Source organism: Arvicola amphibius, chromosome 12 (genome assembly GCF_903992535.2).
Source record: "Arvicola amphibius chromosome 12, mArvAmp1.2, whole genome shotgun sequence".
Classification (NCBI taxonomy): Eukaryota; Metazoa; Chordata; class Mammalia; order Rodentia; family Cricetidae; genus Arvicola; species Arvicola amphibius.
Window position 1 is genome coordinate 47695004 of NC_052058.2, and position 12379 is coordinate 47707382.

General features: G+C 42.5%; 1 protein-coding gene across 1 annotated transcript in view; it reads left to right on the top strand.

Annotated features, from left to right (window-relative positions):
• Positions 1–12379, top strand: part of Cadps (calcium dependent secretion activator) — a 441394-nt gene that overhangs the window by 328231 nt on the left and 100784 nt on the right. Inside the window, 1 exon segment of the mRNA XM_042056041.1 lies at positions 7998–8104. Within this exon segment, the coding sequence (XP_041911975.1) occupies positions 7998–8104 (107 nt within the window).

A 12379-nucleotide genomic window follows, 5' to 3' on the forward strand; every position in this document is an offset into this window, starting at 1 on the left:
AGGTAGGAAATTGGTCCTCTATTCAGGAAAATCTTTCCGATCGTGAGCTTTAGACTTTGATGGCTGAGCTGTCCTTCTAGTTCTGCTCATAGAAATCTTAAAGCAGAAAGTTGTTGGGAAACAGGCTGAGAACTAAACAGTTGGTTAGGTGCAAGGTACAAACTTCAACAGGAGCCCTTCTAAACCCTCAGCTCAAGCTTTTCAGATTATCGTTGAAATGTGATTCTTACTGAGGGAGTGCAGGCAGGGCCTAGGATTCCACATTTCTACCAAGCTCCCTAGTGAAGCTCTGGCTACTGATCCAGGAAGTATTCTTCATTTCCTACATAAGACATTGTAATCTAGTCTATCTACCCGACTCATGATTCTCAATTCTGTCAGATACCCTTGAAGTGCGAGTAGCTACACCAGGTACCAGGGAACTGGTCAATAAGCCATGGTAACGAAGGTCTCCACCGTCAAGAAAACTAACACAAACGTAAAGAACATGGGAGCAGGTCAAGCAATTTTCAGTCTGATGACTGCGATAAAGAAGAGATTCAAGATGCTGCAAGATTATAGCTCTACAAGAGCTTGTAGGCCACACCACAGAGCTGGCTACACCACAGAGACGGGATAAGCACCAGAGAGGACATCATAGAGTATGGGTCTGGGGCCCCCAAAACTGACTGGAATATTTTCTGGCTTTTTTTTACAGTATTTTATCTGTTAACTGTCTCCCCTCCCGCATTCTCCAAGATGCTGCCCAAGAAGGTTGTGACTATGTACGTGGATGCTAAGGGAATCTTAACAGGTCCTTAACAGTATCACTAAATCCACATTCTTCCTAGAGCAAATAATTATTTTTAAAAACTGAAATAAGAAGCAAGAAAAAGAACTTTTGTTTGCTAGTGTAGCTGGGAAAACTTTGAAGGAAATGGGCACAGGGATGAGGAGATGGAGTATATGTTCCTATCTCTAACTGCTGATAGAATGTTTTCACGTGACTTGTGGTGGTGTACAGCTCTGAAGAGAGACATGGCCACAGATAATAGCAAGTAGCCCAACACTATTAGCCTAGCTGCTGACCATAGAAGACACAGCTCTCCTCTCCAGGCATCTGTAGGGAAATTCAGAAGTGACTATCATGGGCTCATCTTAGGTCACATGGTCATCTGCGGGCCATAATAGCTATAATGGGCACCCATGCTAGGCTCACGTAACAACTCTGTGGGCTCCCTTATTTGATTTTCCCATCAAGAACACATGGGATGGAGGAGAAGCCATTTCTTTAAGAAAGTTATTACATGTACAAAAACAATAGGCATCTTCTTCCAGAACTAAGCTCATTTTTCTGAGGAACAACAGCTTACACATGACAACAAAGTCTGACTTGAATTAAAAAAAAAAAAATCTGTATCACTAAAGCAGTATTTCTTCCCTTGGGATATAACTAAATTTAAATTTAACTATCGTAAATTTTTCTGTTTATTTTTCAAGACAGAGTTTCTCTGTTTAACAGTCCTAGCTGTCCTGGCACTTGCTCTGTAGACCAGTCTGGCCTTAAACTGGTCTACAAAAAATCAAAAGATTCACCTGCCTCTTTCTGCCTTCCAAGTGGTGGGATTAAAGGTGTGCACCACTACTGCCCAGCTTAATTTTTTTTTAAGATTTTATTTATTTTTTATGTACACAGTATTCTACCTGCATGTCTGCCTACAGGCCAGAAGAGGGCACCAGATTTCATTATGGATGGTTGTAAGCCACCATATGGTTGCTGGGAACTGAACTCATAACCTCTAGAAGAACAGTCAGTGCTCTTACTTACTGAGCCATCTCTCCAGCCCTTGAATTCTTTTTAGCTGCATCAAAATACCTGAGATTACTCTCTGGTTTATAATTCAGCTACATTTTTTTGCTCCCAGGAATTTCAGATTAGTAAATTAGCTAAAGGACCTGCCTTTGGGAGGCAGGCCAATTTGCTGTATAGTTTCCATGTGCACTTAAAAACCACAATGTGCGTTTCTCCTTGAAAGTAGTGTATAGGGCAGGATCTGCTGATCCATTCTTCCCACCATTATCTAAGGATCTCTCCTGTACCAGGCCACACTGTAGGCTCTAGAAATCCAGAAGTCTAGAAAGAAACAGACATGTCCATGTAAGTAACCCTTATTCAAGGTCACAGCTACACGGGGAGGGCTGTGTTCAAGGAAGCAGGCCTTGGTTATGAAGGCTTTATATTGCTGGGGCATGTGATGACATACTTCTCAATGAAGTGACATCTTGGAGGTTTTTATGTCTGAACAGCATAACAAGTTCAGATGCTTGCACTATAGAAGTCATATTAACATTACTTGTTGGCCTAAAGGCCTAAAATAGAAATAGTGAGAGCTGAGGTGCATGTCCATCCTTTGGTTAGAGTGTGGGCACAGGATCTGGTGCAAGAGGGAAATAAACTCGGTCTCTTAGAGAGAGACTACATAGGCCAAGCCACCTAGTCCTTATGGGATCGAGACAAAGACGGCACCAATGAAAGAACAGAGAAAATGATTCTTCGTTCACCTATCAGTCTTTGCTAACATACCAGTTAAAAGATGGACTCTTCTGAGGAGGATTAAGGGAGTTTCATAATAGGCAGTGTCACTACAGAAATAGTGTTCTCGGGCCCTGCAGTCTTTAGTTTGTATACCCATTATTACAAGGATGCAGAGTACCTTGCAAAACATAGTATGTCTGATTAATGACTTTCATCTCCTTCCCACTCCCCCGGATTATAGCAACTATCTGCAGGCTAGTGTTTTCAGTAAAGCATGCTACAACTCTGGTATCTTCCTCCACACACCAATGGCTGGAACTTGGTACTACGTGGGTTTTCCATCCGTCATGTGATATTGCAAAGGCTGGCAGTTAGCTTGCTGGAACCAGAGATGGTCAGGTTATTTCAGGGCTAATTGGAGTGTCTCTCACTCCTGGATGCTTCTCTTCCTTGGCTTTAGCTATGCATGCAGAGGAATTCTCTCTCTCTCTCTCTCTCTCTCTCTCTCTCTCTCTCTCTCTCTCTCTCTCTCCTTTTTTTTCTGCAGTCACATTTAGCTCTCTTTCTGGAAGCCAAGTGGAATTAATTGTGTAAACATGAGCAATGGTAATTGGGTAAATGAAGTTGGAAACCAAGGTATGGTATTTTTGTTTTGCTCTGTGAGGAAAAAAAAATAGGGAGTTTGTTTTTCTGTGGTGGCAAACCTTACTGTAAGAATTCGGGACAGACAGTTGGCAGGAGGAAATCCATTTATGAGTTCTTCCCCAGGACTCATTGAGCTGAAACATGTGTCTGATGCCTCTCGGGTTATTGATCAACCCCTGACTGTTCCATGCTGTACTGAGCCTCAGATCCTGCATTCTGATACACAAAATCAGTTACCTAGGCGCAAACAAGCAAGGAGTTTCCGTGAGAATTACACACTGTGGTAGTAAATATTCATGACAAGAGCCATGTGGGTGTGTGACAGAGTGGTCCCCAACGTTAGAAAATGCTGTTAGCCGAGTGCTTCTTTAAAATAACGAAAGGACCAGCCTCCCTTTAGATAGCTATCATTTAAAAATGATTTCTACAAATTCCGTGGACACACAATCTGCCCTGGAAATTAAAACAAGAGAAAATGATAAAGATTATTTTTAGTTGTATGCTCAAAACACTGAGACGGTCAAAACAAGACGAGCTCAGGACCGCACAAGTCTTGCTTTCAGTAGGCAGCTTTGCCAGAGTGCAGTGACCTTCTCCTTTTCTTTATTGATGTCACCAGGATGTCATTCCTCTATACCTTGGTAAAATTCGTTTCCCCAGTTGAAAACTCAGGCAAAACCGGAATAAAAGTTGGCGAAGGGTTGTGCCCCTCTCTCTGCGCAGATCACTTGCTGACCCAGACCTTTTCGAAAGAAGCAGGTCCACGGTGAAGGAGACACTCGTTAAAGAGAGAGAACTGTGGACGCTGCGGTGCTCGGTGCTTGTGTGGAAAGAGAGACTATTGTCGCAGGGTGTTTGCAGAGCTGAGATTGTAAACCACATGACAGATGGGTCAAGTGCTGATTACAGTCTTCTAACATTTGGAATAGCGAGTAACATATTCGATAAGCTGGCAAGTTTTTATATATGATTCAACCCACAATATAAAAGCCACGAGAATTCCAAATTGAAAATAATTAAATGAGCTGGAAACAATCAGATACCACACATTTGCCCCCTAAATGACAGATTTTCCCGTGTTGAAATTCCACAAAGGGAGCACGAATATTCCCTAGCTCACTTGAACTAATAGTGGCCTTTTATCTGCTTTTGCAAAGCAATTAACTTCGGTCTGTCCTCACAATTTGGAGGTTAACAATGACCATTTGTAGGCACTTCAGACTTGAGGGAGATCTAGCCCATGCCTTGTTTGATTTGTTCCTCTCAGCAACCCTGTCGGACACACAGAGGGACATTCTTAATTCTGTGTCTTCCGTATGAGAAGAAACACGATCACAGAGGTTAAATTAGTTAAAAAGTGAGTAGCCGATGAAGGATGAGAATCCACATTTTCAACAACCCGTGCCCCACACTCTGTCTCTGGTCGTGTGAAGGGGAGAGTCGGTTCATGACTTTGTGAGCGTTGTTCAAAATGCAAAAAGGACATCTTCTTCCGGGCCATGATGCAGCAACTCATTCATGTTTTCCCATCTCGCTGGAGCATCCGGTGTTTGCATTCAACCTCTGAGTGTCTGGGTAGGGGTGGTACTGAGATGCTGGTAAGAGTCCTTGTCAAATCCTGTCACACCTCCAGGACACTGAGGTGATGCCGAGGAAGCAACGTCTCCCATGGCTGTTGGTGGTGTTTGCTGCCTGATTTGTTCTTTTCAGAGTTCGTTGTCTCACTTGTCACTCTCTGTGAAGTCACTTTGTCTCTTTGCTTTTTTTGTCTTCTTTTTTTTTGTCTCTCTCCACTTACCTGAACAGCTCCCCAGCCAGTTCCCGAGCCTCATCTTTTACTCATGCGCTTGCAGAACAGAATGCTATATCAGAGGCTCAAAGGCATGCCTAAGCCAATACCAAGTACTGTAAACTTCTATTGTCCTGTCTCCCAGCAGCTTTCTAGTTTAGTCGGCTTTTCTGTTCATTCTTGAAATCCTGTTTCAGTTTGGAACACTAAGCTGAGGCTTGGGCTCTCAAGTGTGATGTTGTAGGTTTTGAGATACTTGGAAGAGAGCATTTATTCCCAAATGTCCACATTTTTTTTTTGTCTAGCTCTGTCTGACATATGCAACATTTTCAAATCTCAATGTCAGCACAAAATAACATCGGTGTTGCCTAACATTCTGCATGACAGTTTTGTTTTCTCTGTTATGAGCTTCGATTCCGTTGTATGAAATGTTTCCTTAGTATACTGTGTGTTCAGTTCTTTCCACCAGTGCTCCAGCTACTGCGAAACTGGGTCGGGTAGGCATTGTCACAGGATGTTTCGTGACAGCAGAAGTGGCCAAAGACCAGACTCACTTCAAAACACAAACTCCTTGGCCACTGGGGTTGCTGAGGGTTTTCACGCAGTGTTTTCTTTAAAGACAGACATCTGACAGCATCCATGCCTAGTAGAGTTTTTGCCGTGTAGTTAGCAAATCAGCTGTTCAAATGAGTAGAAGAACAGTTGCTGTGTCTCAGTAGAGTGGCTTAAGCTACAGATAATGGAGTCACAACTAATTCACAATAAATGCAAGTCGGGCTACATGGGTTAATTGGCAGTCAAGTCTTCTAGATTAAAGGCTCCTAACCCACTTACTTCAGTGGTTGTATGTCCAAGCCAAATTGCACAAGGTTTTATTAAACATACTGTCTGTATATATAATACACATCAGGCATACACATACCTGTGTACATGTACACACACAAAGAATGACTGCATGCACATGTACATATATGTGTATCTATTGCCGTTTAATGTAGTCAATCTAAAAGTCTTGCATTAAAAAAAAAATAAAGCAAATCTTCAGGCAGTCCTCGCTTAAGCATCTTGTATTTCTCAAAATGTAAAAAAATAAAATTGCGAATGATAAAAACACTTGCGGAAATTATTTGATTTCCGCCTCCAATGTCGTATACAACCAGAATTCCCCTAGATTTGCCGAGTGTCCCATCCAAAAGAACAATGCTCTCTGTTTTGGAAGTGAGAGATTTCAAAGATGTGGTCCAAGTGGGATTTCCTGCAGATCTGTATACTGTGCAGGCTTGTCTGGTTATCGGAAAATGTGTGTACATATGTGATGTATGTATGTGGATGTATGTATTGGATGGGTAATAAGCATAGGCTGAGGGACTTGCAAATTGATGTGTAAATGTGATTGTAAGCTAATAAAAAGTCACCTGCACATATTTGCCATCAAAATGCAAGTGTCTCACTCTACACATATTACCCAAACATATATACACAGTATGTTTGTAGAAATGCCTGAAAGTCTATTAATGAAATTCTGATCATCTACTAAGAAAAATTACAGATAGGTCAGGTGTCCCCAAAACACAGAAGTCAATCTTGCCTCTCATTTTTTTTCTTCAAGTATTTTTGCCCTAGACCAGGCTGTAAGCTGTCACCCTAAGCTCCCTAATCTGTTTACTGGGTGTCGGCTGTCCTTTCCCTAGCTGCCAACTAACATTCCCCAGAACTCCCACCTCCAAAGCTCTAGCTAATTCCAGCCAGCTTTCCACTTGGGTATGGCAGAGAGAGAGATGATTCTATTGACCACATGCAGAAAGCACATCTCCACACCTACAGTTACCTAGTTGAACTGAAACTTTCAAATCATCTTACTTTGTCCAGTTTGCCGTCCTAACTCCCAGTGGATAAAACATTTCCTTTTGAACGGTGTTTTACTGAGTTTGTTTTCCATTTTTAAATTCTAAATATTAATGACGTGTGCCACCTAAGAAATGCCTATCTTGTTTCATTAGCCACTTCTTAGCCTTATATTTAAATACACCCACTCCAAAAACAAGTTTGTAGGAAGTATCAAGAAATTCTACTTATCACTAAGGATGTAATTCAATAGTAGGAAAGTTGCCTAGCATATGTAAGGCCTAGGGTTCAGCCCCCAGTACCACAAAGGGGGAGAAAAGAGTGCAAGGAAACTATATTTAAGAAGGCATATTCTGACATCCAGACTCGGCAGATTCAGCAAAGAGATGGTGCTGTACTCAGCATGGACTCAGCTCTGAGCAGGATGCAGCTAAAGCAAGAGTTCCCTTCCTTTTTGAGCTTGTGGAAAACAATTCTGTGAACTCACAATCAACAACAACAACAACAAAAAAAAAAAAAAAAAAAAAAACAAAGCAAAGTGAATACATTGTTGCAACTTCCCTGTTAAAACATTGGTTGCAGCAGCCATGGACACACACCACCAGCACCAGCCTGTTCCCCATACTCTTTTAGTGATTCTCTCCTGCCTTCTTTATAAGCACTCAGAAATGGTTGCTTTTGCTTTCCATCTTTTCCCTGGGTGACTAGAAACACAGAGGCCTTGGAATGTTCAATTCCAACATGCACCATGCAGTGCCCAGTCAATCTGCAGACCTGCAGTGAAAGTCAGTGCGGCCCTATGGAACTGCTGTTGACCCGCACAGGGAACAAACACAGCACCAATCAACACCAAACCTGCAATCTGTTGCCCCTCGATGGTAGGCAGAGCAGTGTAGAGAGGAAGAGGGGGTAGTTGATGTATACTGTCTTTAAAGAATGTCTGTACAGATGTCACTGAATTGACACGGGCTGTCCTAGACGTCATTTAGCTTCGTCTGCAACCCGGAAGCTGGAGCACTGCTTTGCTAAGTGTATCATTATGACAACAAGGTTGCTTTCTGGTTTGCTCATTTAACATTTGCATGAAACTTTTTTTTGAAAAAAAAATGATAACCATTCAGAATTTCTCACCCACTAGTTCTGTTGGCCACAAAACTAGCCTGCTGCTTTCGTTGAATCTTACCACAAATTCTTATACTCCAGAAAATGTAGGCCGCTTAATCACTCCTGCCAAAAAGCTCGAAGACACAATCCGTCTTGCTGAACTAGTCATTGAAGTGCTTCAACAAAACGACGAGCATCACGCAGAGGTGAGCAGGCCTGGTGTCCCCTAGCTGAGGTTCCAGCGCTGACTCCTCCCACCTGGTTGTGAATGAGAGCCATTAACTTCCCTTTCCTTTTGATGGGGGCTCCTAACCTGAGCAAAGGTAGAAGCTTTGGAAGGAGGCCTCTTTAGATGGTTGTCTGAATGACGGAGAGGTGGTAAATGGTGTGCCTTTCAGCCTAAGTTTTCAGATGTTTCTCTGAACCCGTGACTGAGGTGAGTGTAACCTTACGGGCCGGTGGCATCCGGCATGCACAGATCCATTATCCACACACGAAGAACACTTTTTGGTCTTCCGTGGTTGTTTTCGTTGCTAGAAGTGTTGTTTCGATTGGTTCTTTGGTGTGTAGACCGCAGGTCATTTTCTTTCTTTCTTTCTTTTTCTTTTTTTTTTGAGTTTTTCTCTGTATAATACTCTCCTCGTATAGTACTTTTCCATTTTTAACGTTAGAGTGCCTGGGTCGCTGAGCACAGCGACAAAAACGATAAGTCCACGTTGTTTGGTTCGTCGCTTCCGTGACGCAGACCCAGAGAAGCAGAGCTTCCTTCATTGTGTTTTTACAAACCGCTATTAAAATGACTTTGAATTATAATCCAAAGGACCCCAAGACCAACTTACATGGCAAACCTATAAGGACGTAAACGCCCCAGCACTTCCAGGGAGGACCTTAAGGATTCCACTCCGAAAACCGTTCCAAATTTGAACTTTAAAGTCACCTCTCTCCATGTAACCTGGTTTTAAAATTACACTAATTCTCCCCCTTCCTCCACATCCCTATTTACAGAAAGGGGAGGGAAGGACAGGCTGTAAAAGTGATTGCCCAGGGACCTAAAACGACCTTTCCTATGACTAAGAAAAAAACTGATCTATCATAAACTGTAAACTCAACTAATCCCAATTAATGCTGATTGCATATTGAAATTTCCTCCCTGTTTCTCTACTGTTCCGGTCAATCTTGGCTGATCGTGGCAGGGGAAAGAGGTACGTGATTGAACTGAATGAACGGGCCACTGCTGCCATGCTCTGTGCATGCCCTTCTAGTACCATGTCTTCTAATGGGATTTCCCTGGTGCTCCTGCTTTTCTAACACTGACCCAAGGAATGTAACGGCAACTTCCAGTGGACTGCTTGTGACCTGGGTGCCCACCCACGGCAGGGTAAATGTGGGGTGAACCCCTTGTGCGTGCATGAAGCAATCGATAGACCTATGAGGACTGCAGTTACATCCCGACACACGCCTCCCACCTGCCTTGATTCTGTCCCTGGCCTGTCATAGTTTCCTATGTCCGTCTGTATTTACCTTTATTACAGAAGAAGAATTCCAAGCTTAGTAGTCAGTAGCTCCGTGGAGCGATACTAACCTTCCTCTACAGCTGTCTGTACGTGAGTCATATATACAGTATTTATATATAGAGAGAGTGTCGAAGAATCCTGCATTCCCGGCAGACCCTCCGTACAAGGGGAAGACCCCGTGAGTGGGTGTCACTAACCCATACAGCACTTAGCAATGGACACATCCAGGATGAAAAAGGGGTCCCAGTCATACAAACCTAAAAGTAACTTGCAGACACATTCAATGAACTTGGGTTGGGTTTTTTTTTCTCTTCCACCTATTTTTATATTTTTTTAGATCGGGGTTGGGGGGTTCAAGCGATGATAAGTTTCTTCTATCTGGGTGTCTTCAAAATATCTCCAGGGACTTGAGGGACTCTGGCCTGCCTTTCCTGGGTTGAGTGGTAAAGGTTTGCCCACGTCTCTGTGTTTGTGAAGCCACGGATGTGAAGAGGATGTTTTCTCCCAGGCGCTTGTACTTAAGTGAATAACAGAAGAAGAAAATGGCAGACATACTTGATTGGTAACCAAGCTACTTTCTAAGGCTACTCCCAGATCACAAAGAATCCATATGTTCCTCGGCTGCACCAAAGAGGCACCAAAGAAAACTTAATATCCCAGCACTGCAAAAAAAAAAAAAAATTTTAAGCCCACATTCCAAAGAAGATACTTCTTTTTACATTTCCAAAAAGGTTTTGTGTGTGTGTGTCCGTCATCTTAATAATCACTATCATAAGAACTGTCCATTTGCACATTTGGAAGTCGTGCAGGGCAAATAAATATGGCAGCCTCAATCTTGTTCTCAACACTGTGTTTTGAAATTAGTACTAAGACCCTCAGCATATTTTAAAGTTCTGAAGATCAAAACTATTTTAGTAAACAAACAGGATTATATCCCAAAAATCAGCCGTTTTTCCCCATCAGGAGATCTCTTTTCTTAATCGGACTTCTCCTATGTGCTGAGCCCTGAGCCAAGGAACTTAGTGTTCCTTGAGGAACAATGAGAAATAAAATTCCCTGGGCCGTGAAGGCCGGCATGTACAACAGCCAGAGCGCAGAATCTAGTTGGAGCAGATTGGGCTTGAGTTCTGCCTGCAGCTGTTCCATCATGTGACTGGAGCGCTCGTTACTTAGCCGAGTCACGTGACGGCTGGTAAGATGGACGGGGACATTCAGTGAGGCATCAGATACAGTGCCCAGCACCTGATAAGCACTCTACGAAGTTAAACTCTTTTTATATTAAGAAAAAAATCCCAAGAAATCAAAGTATCTGCTTATTAAAAAGTAAACAAAATAAAATAAAATAAAAAGATGAAACCTAGGTGAGAGGTGCCGAATGCCTGAGAACTGGAGACCTGTGTGGGAAGGAGAGTGGACTGGTCTTGGAAGGCACCCCACCCGTTCTCAGTTTCCATATACAGACAAGAATACCTAAAGCAGCTTGCGGAAATTTGAATTCTTGTTTCTGGCTCCAGTCCCACTGACTGGAATCTCTGGAGAGAGTTCTAGAGCATTGGCCACTTACAAAAGCTGCCCGGGGGTGGTGTGGGGGGGGGGTGGAAATCCCTGTGTATAGCCAGGTGAATCGAGTGTACTGGAAAAGGTCGATTTGATATATATGTACATTGTACAGAGTTTTCCTTTTTGAACAAATGAAGATTTGTTTGCCCAGAACACACTGTCTCTCCGGGTACTCACCAAGGTTTTACACTAATAACAATAATAACAAAGCACTAAACTGTAAACATGAATCTAACCACTATGACCAAAATATTTGTGCATACCTCACAAATCTGTGTCAGTTTTTAATCCCTTCCCCCGATCTTCTCTAAAGCTGTTTTAAGTTCCAGCATAATAGAGTAAATGTCCCAAAGGGGAAAAAGTTATCAGACAAGGGTGCAATCCTTTCTTTACTCTTCACACTCGCTGGATGTGGAAGCCATTGCCACATTTTGCTCTCAGATGCAACAGATTTTTCTTCTCAGAACCTGGCCTACTCACAGACACACAAATTATATCTTCATGTACTCCCCCTTCCTAATCTCTCTCTATGTATACGTATGTATATGTATATATGTATTGTGGTGCACAGAAGGGTACATATATACATGTTAGTTTGTGTGTGGAATATATGTAGTGTGTTCAGTGTAGTGAACTGTATGCCCTGAAGCATACAGCTTTTGTCTTTGAGTGATAAAGGGCATGGGTAAGTATTTGCAATCCAGATGTGCAACTCCATGTGGTTTACAGAAAAGGTTTACTGAGACCTTAGGTGCCGGTGAACACACATGACTTGGTGTGCAAATGTGGTTCTTCACCTATAAGAGCAGGCTTAAAATAAAGTCTAGTTTTTGCTCAGTCCAGCCATGCAGACTTTCCATTTGATTAGGATTACCACTTAACTGTTTAGTTATTGCTATCCTAGCCTGACTCTTTACCTACTTCTTAGAGAGTCAAGTTTATTACAAAGTGCTACAAAGAAAGACCTTGGCTTTCACTTCTTTCCAACCCCCTAATTTAAAATCTCCTCATTCACGGTGCCAGCTTCCGTAGTGATACCACTGGTTTTTGTAGGCTCCCAATGTATCCAGCCCATGTGATATTGTTGCAGAAACTAAGAGTTACTCAGTAACAAATTGCATAGGACTCGGTTCTCTACAAAGGAGAGATACTGTGTTCCTAGTTGTCTCTTGTTTGTAAGTTTATAAAATTGAAAGCATAAGAACCTTATCTGAAGATGGGTTAAACACTTTTTAGTTTCATGCATTTGACTGGGTTTTGGTTCAATTTGGTCTTCCCTGTCATCTTAGAACAAAGATGTACCCAGGAACATAATACATTCTCCCCATCCTATCTTCTTGGCCATACTCTGGAGATTGATCAACCAACTAAACACTAAGTACCAGCCAGCCAGCCAGCCAGCATCCT